Genomic DNA, 23035 nt, shown 5'->3' with positions numbered 1-23035 from the left:
TTTAGAGAGCCCTGAAAAGTCCCAGCGAACTTTCCCTCCATTCCATCACCGTGTTGTTGTTGTCTTTGAACCAGAGTGCTAATGCGCGAGGCATCTGATGGGAGTCCAGGTTTCCATCACATTGCTTATACTGGTACAACACTGGCACTGTCATGTCCTTTGGCCCAAATACTTCACCTCATATGACCCCAAAATGTTTATAAAAATGAATATACTGTCCTTGAAGAGTAGATCTACAAAAGTACCTAGAAAATGAGTTGATTTATTTTTCAAATAAGCTTAAAGATAATTGCTGAAAACCTGTGCAAGGACAACATTATTTTAAAGTAAATTAACAACAATTTCCACTTCTTTATCAAAAAACATGAGGACAAGATGACCTCTCATGTGTTGTTTATTAAATATACACATTATAACGCCACGTATTTACATTATGTACAAGGACAACAGATAAAACCCAAGCCAGTGCTTTTTACAAGTCAAGACAAGTCAATTATCGCTTATTCACATCAAATCCCGCCTGTACATGGTTTAAAAATGACCCACCCATGCAGTCAGTGCAAAAACAGAATATGTGCACGTGTTTTTGAGATGGAAAATAAAGTCACAATGATTACCGTACCGATCTCTTGTGGTCACACACAAATAATGTAATATTACCAAGCATTATTATACTGCATTTAAAAAAAAAAACATCAGGTGTTTGTTGAGGTACCAGCTGAGTAATATTTCATTGTAACCGAGTGGAAAGACAGTATAGTAACATCTTTTTGCAGTCATAACACAAATAAAGCACCCATAAAATGCATACACGGCAACAAAGCGCTTGGTTGGGCTTAAGGCACACTGATCCAGTCCCGCAGTCACATGCAGGGCCACAGTGGTGAATGCTTTGTTGGTTTCGTACAGTACATCGAGACGCTAAAAAAAATAATAATAAAAAAACATCCCTGTCTCTTTGGGAAGGTAACATCAGTCTATCTCTTTCGGCACTAATGATACATTGATTAATTACTCATAAAACCAAACTAACAGTTTACAGTATTAACATATGTGATGTTTAAAAAAAAAAAAAAAGGATATAATGCTATATACAAGTCAGTCAGTGTGAGGCTTTTTTTATGTTACATCAAATAAATTATTGACTAAGTGCAAAAGGACGCACGGGGTAGTGAAGGTTGTTTTCTCTGCAGGGTCAGTGAGCCTCCAAGGTGATTCTACAGATAAAGATGTTTTTATTGTCCAATCCTTGACATTGTGATTATTTTGTGGAGGTAAAAGCAGGTGAGAAAAGTTGATTTACCTTTTGGATGAGCGTTTTGGATTCCCTCGCCACGAGTCCTTACATTTGACAAAGGTAAGCTCTTGCGTTAAGTTGGTAGAATCGGGATCTTTGACGCAAAATACAACCCTGGAGAACATATTGTAGTTAGTCATAATGCACTCCGGAAAAGCAGAATATCCCAAAGTTCTAGAAACTTACTTTTGCTGCGTCTCTCCAGCCCGAATGCGAATTTTGTGCACCTCCATGTTGGCGCTGTCGGAGTCGCCGGACCACCAGGAGGAAACCATCTTCAACATATTGGAGGCCGACCAGCCGTTTGACTCCTCCCACTTGAACGTCAACATCAACAGTTCACCGATGTCCTTCTCGGTCACCAGTAGAAAGGAATGCGTCCTATTTGCTGATATTTTCTCCTTCCTGTCAGACGGAACCGTTGAGTGAGCTGTTTACCCACGTAGGTCATAAACGTTCAACCATGAATTTACATCACACTCACAATTTAAGCTGCATGTTATCCACCTCTCCTTTGGTTCCGAACAGCGAGACGGTCAATGAGGGCTCCATCTCTGAGCGGTTCACCTTACTGGAAAAGTGGATCTTCAGCTGGTAATGATAAACTGGACAAGAAGAACTAAATAAGACACCGTTCCATTTTGACCACACTCCTGCACTTTCGTCCAATATTTAGATTATTTGGGCTAATTAAGTCATAGCTTGTTTAGTGCGATGGACAAAATATTCTTGAGTAGTCACTGATACCGATACCAAGCACCGATACTAGTACTTTTGATACATACATTTAACCCTCCAAAAACAATGACATCATTTACAAAGTAAGTGTTGTTTGGTTTGGATTGTTGTAATATTTTTTTCAAAGCGCTCACCTCTGAAGGGCATGGTGGCTCTGGTCTTGGTGTACAACTGTACGTTGCGCACCTTGCGGACCTTGCTGATGTCGTAGCCAACCATGTTGCAGCGGTTTTTGCGGCAGTTGAGGCACATTCCCCGGTCGAACCTGTCGTTGCTGCTGCAACGGTAAGCCTTGGCCGCCTCTTCCTCGTTCAGCAGCGAGTCAATGAAGAGGTGGATGGAGCGCTCGTGCTCGCACTTGACCGCATCGGTGATGGCTGCGGAAGAAATAGCACGTTGAAATATTCATTGAGCAAACTAAATCTCGAGCCAAGAAGATCAAGAGCGGCAATTTGGACAAAGACTCATTTTAGCCACGTTCGGGCCCCTCTGGTCCTGTTCAGCCTTCTGTGAATGGGGTCATTGTAACAATGTTGACGGCTAAGACCGATTAGTAACTAGCAAGCTGCTGGATTGTTTTCGTTTGGACTAATAGCGCACATGTGATGCCTTGTTGGACACCAACAATATGTATTATGTAATCAATATCAACATCGAAATATGTAAGGGACTACTGTATTCAAAAAATGTTTGCTAATTGAGTTTGTTCATACTTGGAAATAATATTTCATACCAAATATCCCAAATTTGGCAATCTTCTCCAGAGCGCCTCTTAAGTTGCAGCCCGGCTGGAAGCTGCCTCCATTTGGGTAGATGTCAACATGGCCCACAGGCTGCTGGATGCCGATACTGAGACCCAAAGAGCCTCGGGTGAAGGTGTGGAGGACGTCCACGAAACCGGCGTCATCCGGGGAGAGGCGCCTGTGGGCGTGCTCGCCCTCAAAGTCAGGCCCGGCCGGGTCCAAACCTGCAGATGAAGATGGGGGTGTGTCATAAGCGACTTTGATGCATTGGCGGTACACAATGTTCTTTTTGCTGTTTACCTGTTATTCTTCCAACTTTATTGGTCGCATGGCTCCCCGCAAAGCCTGCCACATGAGCACCGAGGCTGTAGCCAATCAGATGCAGGTTGTCAAGCGGAATATTGGTGGTTTCCTGTAAAATGCCCGGAATGAAAACAAATATTTGTTTTATTCAGTTATTCAATAATAGCTCAACGTTACGCCCCAGTTCCCTCGCGCCCCTAATGAGCACGCGTGTTATAGAAAATGAATAGATGCTCTTGCTGACCTCAATCCAGTCAATGAAGCGTGCCACCTCCTGCCCCACCGCCTTGGTGTTCTGGGCCGCGACCACATAGTGGTTCTGGGCCGTACTGAGCCAGTCCACCACGATGACGTTGGCTAGCTGCTCCCGCTCGTACAGCGCCGACACCAACGTAGCCACCCAGCTTTCAAACATGCCGCTCAACTAGGGAAGGTAATGATGGAAAAAAATGAAAAATTATGATTAATAAACACAATTATTCATTGAGTTTAAAACTATTTGTTTTGCTTCGGCACCAGCAGATTTGCATATTGGGTAGACGCGTACTTTTTGGACAAGTCCCGACTCGTGGAAGCGTGTGAAGTTTCTTACCGTCCATCCGTGGATGATGAGGAAGGTTTTGGCGGTGCTGTTGAAGGCACAGGCCGCCAGCGAGTCAGCTCGGCCGGGGAGGATGTAGCACAGGTCATCTTCTGGGTGGGAGGGTCTGCGTAGGGAGAATCTGGCCACCGTTTCATTGGCATCATACTTCTGCTCAGACAAGTCTTTGACGGGATCCAGGAATTTACCTGAGTGGAGAGGAAAGTTTTGCATTAAGTGTTTGTTTTTTGGGTGGATGAGCTAATGTTCTGGCTGGAGAGGCTCGCCCCTTGTGGCCCCTTAAGACTTGACTTCATGCTGTCAGACTGCTCGCCATGGAAACCAGAAGCGGCTTCTAAAAGTTTCTGAGGAGTTGGCTGACTCAACTGTGTGTGTGTGTGTTGAGGACCCTCATATTTATGAGGTTGCAAATACAGAAAACTGTAATTATTTAAATTCCTACACAATTCACGGTACACTGAACGCATCGCCATTCATTGTCGCTTTAACTTTTCCCCACTTTTTTGCTCTCGAATGACCCCAAACGTATCACATACATGTCTATTAAGTTAGCATATCAATTGTTAGAGCTCAAACTACGTCACTATAACTTTTCATACGTAAATGTAGACTACAGAGGGGGGTTCTTTTTTGGCAACTCACCCAAAATAGAATCGGCCAGTTCTTGCTCCAAAGAAGTCACATAACGAACTGCTGCGTTCAAGACCACGAAGCAGAGAAAGCCAACTCTCCAGACTTGCATTGCTTTGACAGCTTTGTTCAGAAAGTGTCTTCAACCGCGTCAAAAGATGCAGGAGCTTTAATAAATCCTAGGATTTTGTTTTGTTATTTTTCTTTTGTTTGCAAATGGAATAATCCCGTTTTGTGCGTCGTGTTGCGCGCAGTGCGCAGGCATGTGAACCACCTTGAACCGAGTCTGAGTCTTAAATAGAACCTGAGCCGCCTCATTGGCTGTCAAACTCAGGGCGGAGAATGGAAACATACCGTTGTTGTAAAGTCAATCATTACACTGGAGTGGGAGTGCATTAAAGCCTATTTGGCAACATGATGACAAACAAAGACTTTGTTTAACACCTGAGAAAACACAGTAACAAGAGTTTGCAACGCAGACAATCCTTCTCGGCCACCGTAGTCCTGTATTTCCCTTATTTTTTTTTTTTTATGGCATCTATCTAACTATCTCTTAACTTTAATGTTATGTTATCTTATTTTACTTTGAGGGATTGAAAATAATTCTCATTTGCTTGTTACATACGTGACTAAAAAGGATTAACAGGATTTCATAGTATTCTTAATTCATAAAAATGCTGTAGTATTATCTCAGGAAATCACTATGCTCACTTGACTAATTGGAACGCATTTAATCTAAAGGCTTGGTTTCAAAGTAATAAAGACACATTTTATCGGAAGCAATAGATCTAGAAGAGATAAGCAAACTCAATCACCTTCCATTTTCTTCTGAGTTTTTTTCCAAACTACATTGATTGCCTCATTTTTGGAAAACAAACATGCTATGCAGTGGTCGGAATTAGTTTCTCTCTTACGATGTGAGGTTAATTAAAGTTGTGGCATGCTAAGGAGATACCATTGTGTCAGCAGTCACCTATGGCCAATTGACATTCCAGGACACCGACTGTGAGGCTAAATACAAGGGGCCCCTTTGTCCTTATATCTCCTGCTGTTGCCATGCAACATAACGCAAAAAAAGCGGGTTGACTCTGACATTAAATAATCCTAAAAAATCATATATGAGTTCAATATCAAATGTTTTTGCAGACACTCCAGGCATGTTGTTGCTAATTGTCAAAATCCAGCAACTGGGATTGCTTTTTATGGTGTGGTGACATACTGCCCGAGTTTTATCTGTCTCAAAAGTACCAAAAGTACAGAACACATTGCCCACTAGAAAAACCAGCGTGCCAGCTGCACAACCGAGTGCGCACTCATAACAGGCATTGGATGCCAACACAAGAGGATGAGGTCATGGTTGAAAAGATTGAACTGTGTTTGCTCGCAGCAGAGGAGCCCGAATAAATGAAAGGAAAGCTGGACTTGTGTTTTGACACCAAAATGTTTTCAGTATGTAACAAATATAAAAAAATTGACCTTGCTGTTCCAATACTTTTGGAGGGAACTGTTGGCTATCTCTTCACTGAGTGCCTTCAAAACCTTTTCTGATGGATTAAACATTATATTGCTGCAGCTGTCTTGCATGAATGCTTCTGTGAACTTATAAAAAAAAAATTCCTCGAAATCTGTGCTCACCCACTCGCTTTTCCCCAACCCTGGGAATGGATTTAAAAAAAAAAAGGGATCTCAAAAACAAAATGCTCCCACAATGTTGAAATAACAACAGCAATCAATTCAAAGTTGGAGACAACAAAATGTCCTGGGTTTGATATTGCGTATTTCCTTGAACTGCTTTGGTTATTTCTAGGAATGTTACACCCATGACTATAATGACTACTCTCACTGGACACTACATTAGGTACTCAGAATCCACCACAAGAGCAGTGCAAACACAAAAACAAATTTTTATAGGTATATGTCATTAATATGTTCTCCACTGAGTATTTTGTTTAAAAAAAAAAAAAAACATCTAGCAACTACTATACCTAAATCAATTAAATAAATGCCAAAAAAATGCTAATATGTAGCAAAATATGAAATGCAAGTCTTTCTGTGAAATATTTAACTGGCTCTATTTTTCCTTAAAACAATCCATATCCCTCTTAGAATAAATGAAAAAAATAATAATTTTTGAATCATTGTTTAAAAAAAAAACAATTTAGCATGTACCCTAAAAGCAGCATCAGCAATCAGAATGTCATTTTTCATCTTTATTAAACCACCTCGGGCTCTTTCTTAATACAGTGCACTGCAAATCAGTTGATAAATGGGCTCAACAGCAGAAATGGAGAACCGTCGGACCCCTCCTTCAAAGAGCTGGCACATTAGAGAATAATCACAGAACGGCTTCTTATAAAAATACAAACAACGAAAGCATGGCAAAATATATTACAGCTTAATATACAAATATATAAATGTACATTCAATAAATACAATATGGTGTATTCTTGAGATGTATTATGGCTAGGTGCTGGAAGGTCCATCACAAACTCCAGCGGCTTGCGTGTTTATTTTTATTTGCAGCAATCATGTAACATGTGTTGCCTTTGAAAGTAAGGCTGCAATCTCAGACTAAGCATAATAATAAAAAAAAAAATCTGCATTGAAGAAGACAAGGATGTTTTAAAGTGACCTGTGATACAATAACCAAAACGAATCAAATGAATACAATTCAGAATTCCAAATATAAAACTTTTTTAAATGTCATTTATATGTGATTCAGTAGATAGTCAATAACTCTTTGGTCCCTGTCGATTGTTGGCGGTTAGTAGTTAGGCAAAGGGACAAAAGAAAATGATGGTTTTTGCATTTTTTAGGATAAACATTACAAACGTGCCTAAATTATGCCTGGTCACCCTGAAAATCACTCAAATCAACAAAGCTCATACAGGCACAGTAAGTGTATAAACGACAAACGGTAAAAGCATAGACAAATGATTGAGAACGTGTACAAATTTAAAATGTGAGCACATCATCACTCATGTAACATTTTTTTTTTCAAGGTCCAGAGTCATTTTGCATACGGTAAGATTGCCAATTCCCATGGAAGTTTTGTCCTTCTTTGGCTGTGCACGTTCAGCTTGATGCAGGTGCAGGATGACGTGTGTGTGTATGTGTGTGTGTGTGTTCAACTGCATCTTCAAGCATCAACCTGACCAAACAGACTGCCCTGCATCTTCAACTTGTGCATCCTGCAGAAGAGAGAAAACAAAATTTTCTTACTTCAGATTTAGAAATGGCATTCTAATCAATTGTTGCGAATTTTGGCAATGAATTTTGTGCACAATATTGATTCTTGAGTTGGTCACAACAAGTTTGCGGCTGAAAGAACATGTTGTGTGGAACATTAGTTTGTGCAATACCTTGTGAGTGTGTAAACAGGACTTTAGAACATTTCATTCAGAGAACACGATGATCAAAACTTACAGCTTCTCTTTACGACTCCTGTTGTCTTCTTTGGACTTGACAAAGACGGCATCTTCTCCTCCTCTGACCAGATCGGTGAACTCCGCTTCCTTTGCGCTGAAGATCACCCTGCAATAAAAATATTCATAATAATTAAAGACAATGAATAAACCCTCAGATCTCAAAGATCTTAAGACTCAATAATATTTGGACTTAAACGGGACTTACTTAGACTGTGTCTCCCCCGACTTGATTCGTAACTTTCGGATGTTAAACTTGCTGTTGCCCCACCAGTCCGACCAGCTGATGATGGCGTCCTTCTCCCAGCGCAGCTTGACGATCATCAAGTCCCCGATGTCCACGTCGGTGGTGATCAGGAAGGACAGCGTGCTGTTGCCGTTCATGACAGGCCTGCGAGATAGGGGAGGCGGGGTTAGGTAAGGTCAAAGGTGATGTCGTCGACATAACCGAGTGTAACATACGTACAGGACAAAGGGGATGTCTTCTTTTTCTCCGTGGGTTCCATACAGGGAAATTTTTATGGGCTGTTCAGTGAAAGTCAGGCTTTCCTGGCTGAACAGGTGCATCTTCACTTGGTAGTGGAAAACTAAAAAGACATACGCATAGTTTGCACTGATTTGACTTTTACAAAATGAGAAATGCTTTGCTGAAGTAATTTAGCTAACTCTGAGTGGTGACTTTGCATAAAAAAACTTCCTTTACCTTTGTATGGCATCATTTCCCGAGTCTTGAGATACATCTTGGTACTACGTGTCATGCGGATCTTGTTGATGTTATAGCCGATCTTGTTGCAGCGGTTCTTGCGGCAGCTGAGGCACAGGCCCTTGTTGAAAGCCTCGCGTGAGTTGCAACGGAAGGCCATGCTCTGCTGCTGCGTGTTGAGCAGCGAGTCGATGAACAGGTGGATGGAGCGCTCGTGGGAGCACTTGACCAGTTGGTCCATGTCTGCACATATCACAAACACATACGATGGCACCAAAGTACAGATGACCTAGATGTGTGATTCACTGTCCCTATTTTAAAGGTTGCTAAGAGTTTAAAATGATAATACAATATTTTAGGATCAGACAAAAATCTCTTCTAGGTTCGCAAGCAAAGTGTCTCACTCCAGTCCTCTAGGTGGCAGTAGTGTGTAATAGGAAGTGGTGAACAGCTTAGAAAAAATTGTTGAAAAAAACTTTCAGACAAAAGCATAACTTCTAGTCGGGTTCTTGAAGTTTGGTGGAGTTAACAAAAAAAAATCCCAAAAGCTTTATCGCGTGACTCCCAAAATCCAATCCGATTTCGTCTGGGCGTACATTTTGTATACAATCCGACTAGACGCCCGTGAGAACCTCCAGATATAAATTTCTACTGTTTGCCTAATACTTTACAGTTAAGAGAGCAAAGCAGCAAATCAGCGAATAAGGCTTTCAACTCGACATGAGCCAAAACACGCCTGTGTGATCTACTGTAATTCTTTATGTTGAGACCAGAAGCCAAACATGTCTCGATTGTGCAAGCGATCGCTTGTGAGAAGCCATAAAGCCAATGTTTAGCTACATTGTTTTTATTGGACGACTATCTAAGCGACGTTTCACTGATTCAACAGCTGGAACTATATTCCATGAATCGAGCTTCAAAATGTCAATATTGCACTTTGCAAGTTAAAATATAAAGAAGCTTATGGTTTTAATCCAAAGCCGAGAGTACATACTTTGCAGGCCCTTGATGCCTTCCAGCGCAATCCCCCTCAGGGTGTTCTGGATGTCGCAGCCCGGTTGGAAGGTGCCTCCGTTGGGGTAGATGTCAATGTGGCCGACGGCTTTCTGGATGCCGATACTGCGGCCCGGCGAGCCTCGAGTGTTAGTATGGAGGACGTCCACAAACTGGGCGTCGTCTCTAGACAGCGTGTTCTGGTCGTCGGCGTGCTCGAATGTGGGACCGGCGGGATCCAGTCCTGAAATGTGCACATTGTCGTGTTACAAAGACAACATTGTCAATTGCGCTGACCTGTTTTTGAGTCCGGAGAAGCACTTAAGTGCAGAGAAATGGACAATTATGGTAAGCGGGTCAGAGATTTTAAAGCTGGATCAACTGGAAAATGAAGGATTGGGCCCACTGGCTGGCACTAATAGGGCATGTGCATACATTTACAGATTTGGAATGTAACAGATTATGTTTTACTGGTATGCAAGAAAAATGATTGCTTTCTTCTAGCCTGTGAGTGTGAGCTGTGGTTGACAGCAGAAACTGCGTGAGTGGGATTTTAACATTTAGTTGTTCAGCTGTTTAATAAATGAAAACTCAAAAGTGCATCAGCCGGTTCCCTCTAGTGGTAAACTGAGAATCACTGAATTAAATATACGACAAATGTTACACTAGTTAAAAATGGAGTATATTGAACTGATGAAGCAATGCATTAGTTGTGATGGACATTTTGAGTTTACCTGTGATCCTGCTGATTTTATGGCCGGTTAGGTCCCCGGCAACCCCGGCCACGTGCGCCCCGAGACTGTAACCCAGCAGGTGGATCTTGTCCCATGGCAGCTGCAGTTCTTTCTGAAGGGGTCCCACAACAACAACAACCATGTTGAGTGTCTTACCTAACATGTTGTTGCGTGAGGAATTCAAACTAATAACTGGCCTGTGGCTAATTGTGTTTATAAGCTTTAGCGTTGTTTGGAATGTCATCGGGGATTAAAGGAACTCACTTGTATCCAGGTGACAAACTTGGCCACGTCTCGTCCCACCAGTTTGGTGTAGGCGGCAGAGGTCGGGTAGTGCTGGTTGGCACGGGTCAGCCAGTCCACCACAATCACGTTAGCGTTGGGCACACGCTCGTACAGGGCCGACACCAACTTGGGCACCCAGCTCTCAAACATGCCTGTTACCTGTAAGGCATCAACACACACGTGAGGTAGAATTAATTTATTTGCAAACAACAGTCCAGGATGAACTCCGCCTTCTTCCCAAAATCAGCAGGAATAGCCTCCAGCTCACCCCGTAATGAGGATAAGCATGATAGAAAATTGATGGGTATCCTGACAGACCTTACCAAACAGCAATCCATCTAGTCAGGCGGCATTCCAAATACGACCTCATTCCACATGTTGGGGTCAAGAGGTGTTTTCTGTTTGTGTGTGAATGCGCACGTACCGTCCAGCCGTGGATGATGACAAACGTCTGCGTCTGCGCATCGAACTCGCACTCATGGATGGTGTCGGGCTTCCCGGCCACGATGTAGCACATGTCGTCATCTGGAATGTCGGCTGTACGCAGGGAGAACTTGGAAACGATGTCTGTGTAGTCGGAGAGCCATTCGGCGGTGGTGGCGGGCGGGGAGGTGGGGGTGATGCTGCTGTTCACTGTTGCAACACACACACATGCACACACACATTAACATGAGAAGTCACAGGGACGCACATTTTCTGCACAGTGCATTAATAATCAAGTCATTTCATATTTTCTACTTTTTTTGCATTTGCAAAACACAACTAAAATGTATTTCCATGAAATAATTCCCACTTCAAAACATCCCATTTGGGAATCACTTTTTTTTTTTTTTGCAATTGGCTTTACAAGTTGGTGTATAAAACCAAGACTATGTCGCCCCCTTTTGTATTTAAAGCACAGCTACCGCGCAGAAATGTTAAATTAATCTGACGGATTGAATTTTTTTTATTCCTGGACACAAATTTAAACAAAAATCAGAAAGATCCAGTCGGTTTTCCAAAGATGTTAAATAAACGCAATTTGAATAGATTTTAAGTGAAAACATCTTATTTATTACTTTAAAAACATATTGCAACTTTTTTTTATACTTAACAGGTCCCACATAATCCTAATTTGTAAAAGATATAGAAGTGCGAGTATGTGTTCTCCCTTATGATTATCTCCCCCCCACTTAATGCACACATGGAGTTGACTCTGCAAAATGCTTTGCAGACCTGCAAGGGGTCTACTTTAGATTTTGATGAGGTTACTCTCACGCACATTAAATCAATCAATCAATTAAGCAACACATTGGAGATGTAATTAATTATATGGATATAATATTTAGGTATTGAGAAAAGCGCAATTAAAATTCCTCGTTTTGTCGCTCTTACCAAAGACTGCGTTGGTGGTGAGTTCAGGGTCCGAACAAAAAGTGGCAAAGATTTTTCCCAAAAGTATCCAAGCAGTGAAAAAAACTATATTTTCTTTTCCCATATTATTAAAACGTTGGTCCTGTGATGTGTCTTTTGTAGTATAGGAGGATCTATATCCAAGTTCTAAAATAGAAATGTCGTGGCGTCGTATACACGCGGAGTGAAATTTCTTTACGGTCTGTCACGGTTGGCGCTCTTAAGTCATCTTTAAGAGTAACTCATTTGCATATTAGAAGGTGATTGGATGTCGGTTTAGGGGCGGGGTTTCCCCAAGGGTCCCTACTCAAAAAATGTTGACCATTCACACAGTTGAGAACACATGAGCATATAATATAGTTCCCTGAAATAGTTTTGGTTCTGTCCTTGATCAGCTTTTCCAATATGAGTTATGTGTATGAATCTTAAGCAGGTGCATTTTAATTTATTTCAATAGTTCACTTGAAAATATTAACCAGCTTTTCATGTGACAACAGATTTTTTTTTTAGTATATGCGTGATTGTGAACAGATTTTTTTTTTTTAAGGAAAGGTACTATATTCTGTATATACAGCAGGGAAATACACAAAAGCATAAAACCAAATGATATACTGCAAACATTAAGATGCAAAAATAATATACAAAAAATGAACAGTAAACATGAATATATACAGTATATGCATACAAAACCCAGTGTAGCAATTCCCTGCATGAGATGGTCAAAATATTACGAAAACTATTTTTTTTTTTTCTACATTTTCAGTTCATTTTTTGAGGTTTAAAACATAATGATGTTTTAAATCATTAGTTTTGGAACACCCTTGTTAACAACAATCACAGTAAACACATTTGGTTAATATTGCACATTAATATCAAAACATTTTATTTATAAATTTATTTGTAAAACTAACATAGTTGCCTAAGGTAGATAGATATATGAACACATAGTGTTAAAAAAGGTCATTACAGTAATTTTTGCTTTTAAGTTTGGTAAATTTCTATTAAATAAAACCATAAAGCCAAAGTATAAAAGTGTAACGAGAGCTGCAACATTGAAATGATAATTCTTTTTACTTACATTTGCCAGATTATATCTGACCGTTTTGAATAATGTGGATTAATAAAGGCAGGAGGGACATCTGGTGTTAAAACCACAAAGTGCAGCGATGAGGAACAACAACACGCAGATGCTGCTACATCATGTCAGATGTAACGTTTGCACACATAGCACCGACGTGGTAAAAAGTCATAAACACCAAAGTGTGGAATAGGATGAGGTGCTTGAACGAGAACATCTGTCGGACTTTTATGATGAATTCCGTTCCCAAATGCCTTTGTGGGACCTCAATTAATCTTAGTCTATACTTTCCGCATAATATTAGTTTATGTTCTCAGCTTTCACTCCTTGCTGAGCTGCAGAGGATGAAATAACCGTGTTTTTGCTACAATAGAGCAAATGTTTATTATTTTAAATTATAGCTAAATGTTTTATAGCTGCAGCACAGCGGTATAGTGGTCTACACGTCTACTGCATAGATCGAATCGCAGTTCGAATCAGCTAACCAGCCGCTGGATCCAAACGAGGTCGGGCTAATGTTGGGTTGAGGATTTGACCCAGGATGTTGGATCAGAATTTGGAGCCAATAAGGAGCTGTACTCATGCCTTAAAGCTACCTTTGAGGTTTTATTTGTTTTTATAATTGCATGGTGGTTAGGATTACATCCTTCCAGGGCCCACGAGCCTCAGGTTAGCCACCCTACAAATAGTATATAAATATAGTCCCTGAGCTTTTTCATCATACACGCTATATTTACATACGAGTATGTGATGTCTAGCTGTGTGTTGGGAATTTGCGGACATCCAGAGCAGTAAGCCCAACCCAATGATTAGAGAGAAGAACTACACCCAATCCCTCAGTCTTCACCTCGACATCCACCGCCTGACCGCAGAAATCAAGTTGACGACGAGCGGCGACACCACAGAAGAAGAAATGTTAAAAACAGAAAGCAATGACAATAGTCTACAAATAACGTTGTGTTCCTTATTATCATACAATATTAATGTTCTGTTCCAAGTGAGGAGTGAATCTTTGTCAACCCTCCTCCCAATTTTTATCGAGCCAACGCGCATATTTCACATTACAAAATTGTCTGTCAGACACCAGACATAAAAAAAATGTTACAAATGGAGTGTGTTGGTCAATATGTACCCAAGATGACCCACGAAAGTCATCTGGAATCATCTTCAACTCAAATAAATGATGTAGAACGGAGTGTCGAACAAAAAAAAAAAAAGGGCTATAAAGAAGTCGATCAGAATACAAAAATGAAATCCTGCGGCGGGTGCTGCTGTTTTGTTTTAGCGATGGCATTTGACATAATATAATGTAAGCCAACTTAAATGTATATATAATTGGGAAGTCGCGATGACTTGTCAGGGCAGCGTATAGGAAGAATGAGAACACTGTACGGGGATTCGCTTTCCCAGCAGTAAATATTCCGTGGGAGTGACATAGTTAGGGGGCCCCTTGTGTAATTCAGCACATATGTATACAGTATGGACTCAAATCTATTTTTAAGCATTTCCTGCAGACTCTCAAAATTGTCACATCAGCATTTTTTAAACACAAAAACTGTCTATTTTTGCATGACATATTAGCGTGAACATACATGTAGCATGCGACACGTACAAGGTCGCGTTCTTGACATCTTTGGTGAACTTGCACAATCCTGTTTTGATTTTTTTTTTTTGGGTGTTCTGGATTTCATTGCCACCAGATTTCAGACACAACAAGAGAGAGAAGACCTTGCAGGAATAATTTCCTGCACTGCCAGGCCTTGAAGCCAGCTGGAGACGGCATGGTCAAATAAAAAAGGCCACTGTAAGAGGCTTTTTTGTCTTTTACATCTTCGTTCTATCATGTTCTAATTAGGGATGACACGGTGTTTACTGTAGCCATAATGGGCCAGTTGGATGCGAAGAACGAACATCTATTTTATTCTTCTTTTTAAGGTTGACACAAGTATCTCGGAGCGCTCTTAACTTGGCACTTTAATGTTTTTTATTGCAGTGGAAATTTACAGCTATGCTTCCACACAATGTACACAGGAAACTGGTGCAACTAAAATAGAGTAGTACCATCCGCTGATGTGTTGTGATAGGCGTCCATCCATCCATCCATCCATCCATCCATCCATCCATCCATCCATCCATCCATCCATCCATCCATCCATCCATCCATCCATCCATCCATCCATCTAGATTTAACCCTCGCAGACAAAATCCCCACAGGGGTTTCCGTTTAAGATGTACATGCAAGTGCTTCATGCTTAGTTGTAGTGTGTGTGCACGTATGCGTTCTGACCTTTGCTCTTTTTTGCATCACGCCGGCTGCTGACACTTAGAAGACACTTTGCATCAATTCTGTCATCGGTGGAATTGTGAAGCTGGCAGTTGCGACATCACATCATCGTCCCTTGGTGACCGACAAGTTTTCTTTGCTACAAGCCAACGCACATTGATTTGAGTTTTATTCCACTCACTTTGGTACACCCCTCAAATCAGAATTGAAATTTGCTAAACAGTCAGTATATTTCTGCAAAACATGGTTCCCCTGCAAAATCAATTTTCTCTCTCAAAATCCTTAGTTTAACTCTCAAAAGTAAATATTTGAACACGTCAGCGCCATCAGAACAAGACTCACATCTGCTGTTTGCACTGTGGCGGCACGGTGGTGCGCTGGTTAGAACATCTGCCTCACAGTTCAGAGCTGGTTTGATTCCACCTCTGGCCCTCCCTGTGTGGAGTTTGCATGTTCTCCCCGTGCCTGCGTGGGTTTTCTCAGAGCACTCGGTGACCCCTGTGGGGACAAGCAGTGGATAATTTCACAAACCATCTCATTGTCATGCAGAAAGTAAAAAAAAACCACTGCATTTAATTTAATTTCTTTTTCATATCAAACATGACACTTGAGTGAAACAACCAGCCAACTCCAATTTAGAGTCTGTAACATGCATGTTTTTTGTATTCACGACAATGACGTCATGCGATGGCATCACTTCACACACATTGACATTGAGCTTTGCTATGATCACAGGGGAAGTAAAGTAAATAAACACGTACCAAAGGCTAAGAGTTGAAGTCAAACATCTCACACTGGATGGAGAACCAGCATGAATTTTGCGTCCACTTTCCTCCAGCTTTCACCCCATATGTCCTCTTCCTCGCCCTGGTTGACATATTGAATGACTTCAACTTCCGGTTTGTGTGTTCCATTAAATAAATGCAGGTGGACAATTTGTCATGGTGTATTCACGGACACCAATGCAATATTAAAGTTATAATTATTTTAAATATTTGTATGAAAAGTCTTTTAGGCCCAGAATATTAACTATTACTTATGCCGTTCGTAACCTCGAAACGTCGTGCGTCTGTAAACAGAGGAATGATCCACTGTACGCCGCTTGAAAGAGGCGTGTTTGCGTTTATTTGTGAGTGAAGGGCGCCGCTTAGCGGACAAGTAGGAAATTGCTATCAAATATGGGCAAAAAAAAAATGAAATTAGCCTTTAGTTTTGAACGGCAAATATGTTTAAACAATAGTGTTTAATAAACTTGATGTTTCATCTAACTTGAGAAAAACCTCTTCCACTTTCAAATTTACTTATTGTGTGTACAGTGACTCAGTTGTAAAGTCATTTCAACGGCAAAGGTAAGGCGGTTACTAAAGTGTGCCCCTCCTTATATTTACAGTTCATAATCACTGTTGATCATTGATTATCTTATCAAAATTGAGGCCATTTCCTAGAGAACTTAAATCTGGTTTACCTGACAACTTGACTCAGTGGCACTAATGTAATGAGCCAAAAACGAAAATAAGCACAAAAAAATCTATCAGCAGGTTTCAATTACAAACACTCTTCATTTATTACCAGTCACAAACAATCAAGAACGACTGTAAACATTTTTAGCTGGGATGCAAATGATAAAAAAAACTTAGAAGAGTTCTTACGATTAGTATGCAACTTCAGTGAGAAAATGTTCTCCGACAGGCCATTTAAAAAACAAAAATTGCTTTGCAGCAACACAAAAGTGTGAGCTGATCATGAAATGCGGGTGAGGGTTAGGTCCATCAACCATGGGTCTATAAAACATTTCAATTTACAACAACAAGACACTCAAGTGAGCACTATGACACGGAACCGAGAGCGTTGCGGAAAGGAAAGAAATCCAGATAAAAAGAAAAAGTACAAAATAGTCAATTCCTTCCCTTGTGGACTTTTTTGTTTTAACTAAATAAATCGCAGTATTGTTATGACGTTTGAAAATTCAGAAGCGTCGATTGAAGGCTCCGCCCTGCACGCCGCCGCCTTGCATGGTTTGGTTTTGTCGGTTGAGCGCCCCCGAGAGAGACTGGGACGAACTCATGTAGCCTCCGCGACTGATGGCACACAAAAAAACCAAAAACATTAATAACTTGCGAGTTAACTCAAGTAAGACGACAAGTCAAAGTAACTTACCCTCCCATGCCTCCACGCATATGGCTCGGGCCAGGGATCCCATCCCGACCTGAATATGCGTCATGACATAAATGCACATTATTGAGTGAAAACACATACAAGGTGCATGATTTAGGTTGGTTTGGGGGAGGACTCACGAATATTAATTTTGAACACACACAATTTGGCATCAAAGCATTTGTACCTTGCCAAGGGCGGTCGCCATCCATCTTCCGACCCGAGTCCCAGTCTCGGCCTCCATCCCTGTAACAAACCAGAATTTTAGAAAACTACGCTGACACTTTGTTACCTCTGCCAAGGGCGGTTGAACTGGATGGACAAAACAAACAGACCTCGTTCTTTTCACTGGAAGAATCAATGCTTTTGTTGATTTTAATGCACGCTTTAAAATCAATGCCATGCTATGTCAATTGCTCGCAATGTTAAACTTTCCAATAGACCTACTGAAGATTTTGTGCTCAGATTTGAGTCCAGTTATTAATTGTTTGATTGCACCATTAAACATTATTTTTTAGCATGCTTCTGTCAAATTTGACCAGGCTTTAATGTCTAGTCAGGAGTTACTTGAAAAGATGGCAGCTGGTGTGTACCCTCACCTGTTCATGCGTTTGTCGTAGTTTCCGCCGCCCCAGTTGTCGCGGCCGTGTCTGTCGTTGAAATGCTGCAAACGCAATGAGTTGACAATTAGGTGCCACGCAGACAAATTATAAAAGGAAAAAAATATTTTTTATGTGTGTGCATATAAATAGTTTAACTTTCTGGTTTCTTTTCTTACCGGACCATCTCTGTCACCGCCCATGCCACGGCTGCCCCCCCTCATGTCTTCCTGGTACCGCCCACGATCCCTGTGATCAAAGTCTTGATAACGATCCTGCCGTCCAAAGTCCGAGCGGTATCGGTCGTCCATGTGCATGCGCTTGTCGGGCCAGTCGTCTTTCCTGAGAGCGACGATTTGGTCAGGTGTGGCGGACGTGTGAGCGGGAAAAGGCAGTCCCCGTAATCAAACGGCCTTAACCTGCCGTCCATGTCGTAAGGCCTCTTGACGGGGCGGCGATCCTGCTCGAAGCGTAGCTGTTCCTGCTGCCTGCGGATCTCCTCGCGCTCCCTCATGATGCGCTCCTGCTCCCGACGCCTCTCGAACTCGATTCGCATCCTTTCCCGCTCCAGGAACTGCCGTTCCATACGATCTGCATCCAGACGTTCCCTCTCCAACTGGGTGATGAGCAAATGTGAAAAGGGTTTTTATTTCATGATAACACTAAAAAAAAAAAATCCCACCAGAAACTTGACATTTGAATTAACCCCTTTTCCACGAAGTAGCCTAACTATTGTGACCTGACCTCGAGCCAGTGTCTCTTCTTCATCAGATGTTGCCGCTCCTCTTTCTCACGGAAGATGCGGATCCGCTCACGCTCCGAGCGGCCGTCCGGAGGGCCGCGATCGCTGCAGAGAGATCGCAGATACATTGCTGTCGGCCGCCGAGTCGACTTGTCTTCTACGTTCCTCCCCGGGTAGCCCCTTACTTGTATTTGCGTCTTTCCACCTCTCGCATATCCCGCTCACGCTGCCTCTGCCTCTCTCGCTCGCGCTGCTCTTTGATCTGGTCGAACGACAGGATGTCCTTCCTCTCTTTACTGGACGACTTGCGGTCCTGACTTTTGGAGCTCTGACGGGGGTGAAGAGGGCATTTAGGAGTAGAGTCCATTTTTCCTCCTTTCATCACTGACACTTACTCGCTCTTTGCTTTTGGCTTTAACGCTGATGACCGGCTCCCCCTTGGACTTGTCCATGACTACGGTCCTCTCGTCCCCTGTTTAAACAAAGACCAAGGACACATTACTTAAAATAATGTAGCACGATAAAACTGAGGGGCTGGTGGGGAGATTTGGTGGCCTTCACTCACCTTTGCCATCCTTTCCTTCTCCCTCATCTTTTCCAGATCTGTAGGATATGAAACTTTAGTTAGCCATCATTATATCAATGTGTATCATTGGGTGTCCAAAAAAGCAGTCAAGTTTACTTGGACTCGGTGGATTGTCTCCGCTCATCGCCGGCCTTCTTGGCGTCATTTTTGTCGACTGGCTTCTTGCCCGCCGGCTCATTTTTAGCCTGCAATATTTTAAGACAGGATTAAAGGGATTGAAAGGTGATCAGATTTCTCAAGCTGAAAATCTCACACTCACCCGCTCGACAGAGATCATCTTGCCGTGGAGTTCGGTTCGATGGAGGTGGCTGACGCAATTGGCAGCCTCTTCCGTGGAGGACATGGTGACGAAGCCGTAGCAGCGGGCTCCGGGACTCTTGGCGTTGGTCACCACTTTGGCACCGACAACCTGAATGTCAAAGAAGCTGGATAAGAAGCGACACCCTAGCAGAGCATGACACATCCCGACATTATCGCACCAAATATTGATACTTCATCTACTGACCTTGCCATGTTTGCTGAAAAGCGTCTTCAGGTCTGTCGCCCTGGTAGTGGAAGCAAGCCCGCTGACCCACAGGTTTCTGCTGCCTGTAGGACTCGCAGTAGCTAAACTCAACCCAAAACAAATTATATCAGCATACGATCACCAGTGTGAGGAACCTATCATGATCAACTCACTCTTATCATCCTTGGCCTCATCCCCGCCATCTTTGTCTTCAGAGCTAGAGACAAATCCAAACGACGACAAGTGAGGACACTACTTGGACAAGCTTGTGCGTCTTGAGACAAAAAGTGCAGACGCTCAAGCCGTTGTGGGCGTTTTAAAAGTGAGTAAACGGGGGAGGCCCACCCGACAACCCCGGTGTGTTACTCATTGGAAAATGATGTGTAAAAGTGCATTGAATTGTGTTACCGCCTTGAAAAGAGCATCCAATTCTTACTAGCACAAAAGAGCCAATGCAAGAGAGCTAGCCATTTTGGTTTCGAGTAGACAGAAAGCAACAAACCTCTTGTTCTGATCTTCGCCCTCAACAGAGGACGACTCTTTCACTGCCGAGGCGGAATCCGCAGTCGCATTCTCTTCTGTCTTCTCATCCTCACCTCCCTTCTTAGAACCCAATTCTGAACCAACAGTTTCACCCCCATCGTTCTCTTTGCTGACACTAACGGCTTCCGAGGCATTTTCACTGTCCAATGTCTCTTCGGGGGGCTTCCCTGCTTCCCCGGCCTCGGTGGCGTCTGCCTCAAGAGCATCCCGGTCGTTTTCCTCGTCGGCTTTGGCTCCCGTGTCGGTCGACACATTGTCTTCCCCGCCGGCGGTGGCAGCCTGTTCTTCATCGGTGCTCGTCTCACGGCTCGGGTGGCGGTCTTCGATAAGCGGCTCAGATAAACAAGACCCGGCTACTTTGTCATGTTCTACAGGTTTAACAGGAATAGAATGGCACACAGTTTAATCACTTCTGAAACACAGCAATGGTTACGGAGGAGTGGCAAGGCCTGGATTAGGAACGCCATGACCTGAGGTCGACCCTACCGAGAGACTGGAAGGGGGCCCAAAAGGTAGTAAGATAACCAAGCATGTAGAGGGGCGGGGGGAGGAGGAGGGGCGGACTAACTCTTTTGCCTCGCAGGTCGAGAATCGGCCAAGCTGAGTCCATGGTGGAAGAGAGGTGCAATCGTGGCTGTGCTTGTAACAGTCCTTTGGCTTGGCTTCAAAGTGTCCTCGGAGCAAAACTTCAAGTCCAACAGATTCATATCCTTGATTCTACCAAAGATGCCCCGTGGCTTTGATGGATCTTCGAGCGGCCGGCTGGAGCACCGCAGGCAGCCTGCAACGGCTCACCCTGACTCGCGTTCAGTGCGATTGCTGTCAACGTGCGTCAACGTGGTAACACTCAAAATGGACCCAAAATGGTAACCAGGTAGGTTAACAACTGTTGTTTACCAAATTTCAACACAAAGACAGCAATCCCTTTTGGGCTTCCAGTCTCCCTTTCTTTCTCTCGCTGTTTCACGTTGCAATTCAAGGTTGTGTTGGCGTTTCAAACTAAGCGCAATGAAAGACCCATTTCCTGACCATTTCTATACATTACCTGTTTCGGCTAATAGCTCCTCAGCATCGGCAGTCTGAAACACAAACCGTGTGCTCTATTTTAAATTGTGTTTGTGAAATATGGGATTCATTCAAAACGGATAGGTGGAAAATCAACAATAGTATGTGCAGTCACTGCAATAAAGCGGCAAAAACTTACCACGTAAAGTGAAGAGCACAACATATCTTCATCATCCAACCCTCCAGAGTCTTCCAACTGACAAAAACATTATCATAAATCAATGGGCCCAAATCCAGATGATTAGAACACCTAATTTTCATAGCTGCGTTTCCCACCTGTCTTGCTTCATCTTCAGAGTCGATGGTGACATCGTCGTCATCATCCAGGGCCGCATCTTCCCGGCCGCCAATTAAATTCCCCAGATCGTCCACGGATTCTGGCAATCCGTTGTCATTGTCAGCCTCATCCAGCACATTCATGTCAAGGATATCCATGTCATGGAAGCTCTCGTGTTCATACTGAGGAAAAGGGCACCATAAATAATACACCTGCACAATTTCAAAATGTCAAACAGCACTTTCTGATATTGACTAATAGAACAGGAAAAAACAAACATACATGACCATCACGGGATTCATCTTCAAAATTGTCATCTTGGTATTCATCAGTCTCCTGTATTACATCTGAGGACAAAAATGAGATTAAGAATCAAATAAGAGAGAATTCTGAAATAGGTATTCTGATAAATAATGCTTTTGAACAAGAATTAAGCAGATTTATCCACACATTTTCATCCAAGTCAAAGTGCAGCCATTTTGACATTTTATCGCCCCCTGCCGTCAATTTAAATTTATGTCAAAGTGCTCTCAGGCTGGCACTTAGAACATCATAGTTCAACTGTTTTCTAGGTTTGGAGGCCACTTCCATCTCGTAAAACGTTTATGGGTGAGGTTGTAGTAACTTTTAGTGCTCACGTCTGCTCCACACGCACACATATATAAAGTCATTCAGTATGCGGCACCTCTTGCAGCACGTTTCGGTGTGGCTTTCTTCGGCGCCGACTCCACAAAAAGAATAATTGCGTCCGGGTTTCCGCCCTCCTCCTCGATAGCCTGCGTGAGTGCATGTGGATTTTAAAAAATGAAACAAAAACATTAACATCGCAAAGACTAAACTCGAGGGCCCTACTAAAACAAACTAATAGCTTTAGCCTCGTTAGCACGATGGCGACCATTAGCTTGTTGGCTAGCATAACTTCGTCACGTGACGTTATTCAGAGCACTCGCGCACGTTGCAATGATATCACGTTGTGTAGTATTAACATATTTGTAGGCTTCTCGCCAACATGGCTCTTGTATTGATTAAAAATCAAAGTTAGACCTTTTTTAGGCGCTCCGACAGCGCGCTCTTGTTGCCGGTGACGTCAAGGTTTCGTTTCTTCAGCTCGGCCTTCAAATCAATAACTCGCAGATCCGACAATTTGCGAACTTCAGCACCTTCCGGAACGTCATTCTCGGTCGATGGGTCAGCCATCGCTTTGAGCCGTAGAATAACCCACTTTTTGCAGTTGTTAATGTAGCAAAACGCGCTGTTTCTGCACGGTGGCAGCGTGCAATTCGACCTCAAAATGGAGTCCCCCCCGACAGGTTTTCCCTGTATGCGTGTCGTGACGGCGCATGCGCGTTGAAAATCCA

General features: G+C 42.7%; 3 protein-coding genes across 3 annotated transcripts; all 3 read right to left on the bottom strand.

Annotated features, from left to right (window-relative positions):
• Window positions 1-376: 376 nt before the first annotated feature.
• On the bottom strand, window positions 377-4610 carry LOC125973822 (lipoprotein lipase). The gene is made up of 10 exons (XM_049728352.2): window positions 4325-4610; window positions 3674-3870; window positions 3326-3505; window positions 3079-3190; window positions 2769-3002; window positions 2170-2412; window positions 1782-1902; window positions 1484-1702; window positions 1304-1411; window positions 377-1217 (listed from the first exon to the last, which is right to left on the bottom strand). Exons 1-10 carry the CDS (start codon window positions 4422-4424, stop codon window positions 1196-1198), a joined length of 1536 nt encoding a protein of 511 aa, XP_049584309.1. The 5' UTR covers window positions 4425-4610; the 3' UTR covers window positions 377-1195.
• A 1897-nt stretch (window positions 4611-6507) lies between these two features.
• Window positions 6508-12063, bottom strand: lpla (lipoprotein lipase a). Its single transcript, XM_049728337.2, has 10 exons — window positions 11827-12063; window positions 10877-11085; window positions 10432-10611; window positions 10168-10279; window positions 9435-9677; window positions 8441-8683; window positions 8204-8324; window positions 7946-8128; window positions 7739-7846; window positions 6508-7503 (listed from the first exon to the last, which is right to left on the bottom strand). Exons 1-10 carry the CDS (start codon window positions 11927-11929, stop codon window positions 7452-7454), a joined length of 1554 nt encoding a protein of 517 aa, XP_049584294.1. The 5' UTR covers window positions 11930-12063; the 3' UTR covers window positions 6508-7451.
• Window positions 12064-16745: 4682 nt separating this feature from the next.
• Window positions 16746-23011, bottom strand: safb (scaffold attachment factor B). Its single transcript, XM_049728259.1, has 21 exons — window positions 22722-23011; window positions 22363-22453; window positions 21960-22024; window positions 21677-21859; window positions 21540-21596; window positions 21381-21414; window positions 20295-20703; window positions 19966-20009; window positions 19793-19893; window positions 19547-19696; window positions 19384-19472; window positions 19267-19304; window positions 19097-19173; window positions 18887-19029; window positions 18704-18806; window positions 18379-18575; window positions 18139-18301; window positions 17960-18024; window positions 17548-17606; window positions 17364-17412; window positions 16746-17284 (listed from the first exon to the last, which is right to left on the bottom strand). The coding sequence occupies exons 1-21, from the start codon at window positions 22872-22874 to the stop codon at window positions 17173-17175; spliced, it is 2382 nt and encodes a 793-aa protein (XP_049584216.1). The 5' UTR covers window positions 22875-23011; the 3' UTR covers window positions 16746-17172.
• Between the last annotated feature and the right edge of the window lie 24 nt (window positions 23012-23035).

Source organism: Syngnathus scovelli, chromosome 10 (genome assembly GCF_024217435.2).
Source record: "Syngnathus scovelli strain Florida chromosome 10, RoL_Ssco_1.2, whole genome shotgun sequence".
NCBI lineage: Eukaryota > Metazoa > Chordata > Actinopteri > Syngnathiformes > Syngnathidae > Syngnathus > Syngnathus scovelli.
The sequence above is the reverse complement of the archived record's forward strand: the minus strand, read 5'-3'. Positions and strand labels throughout refer to the sequence as shown.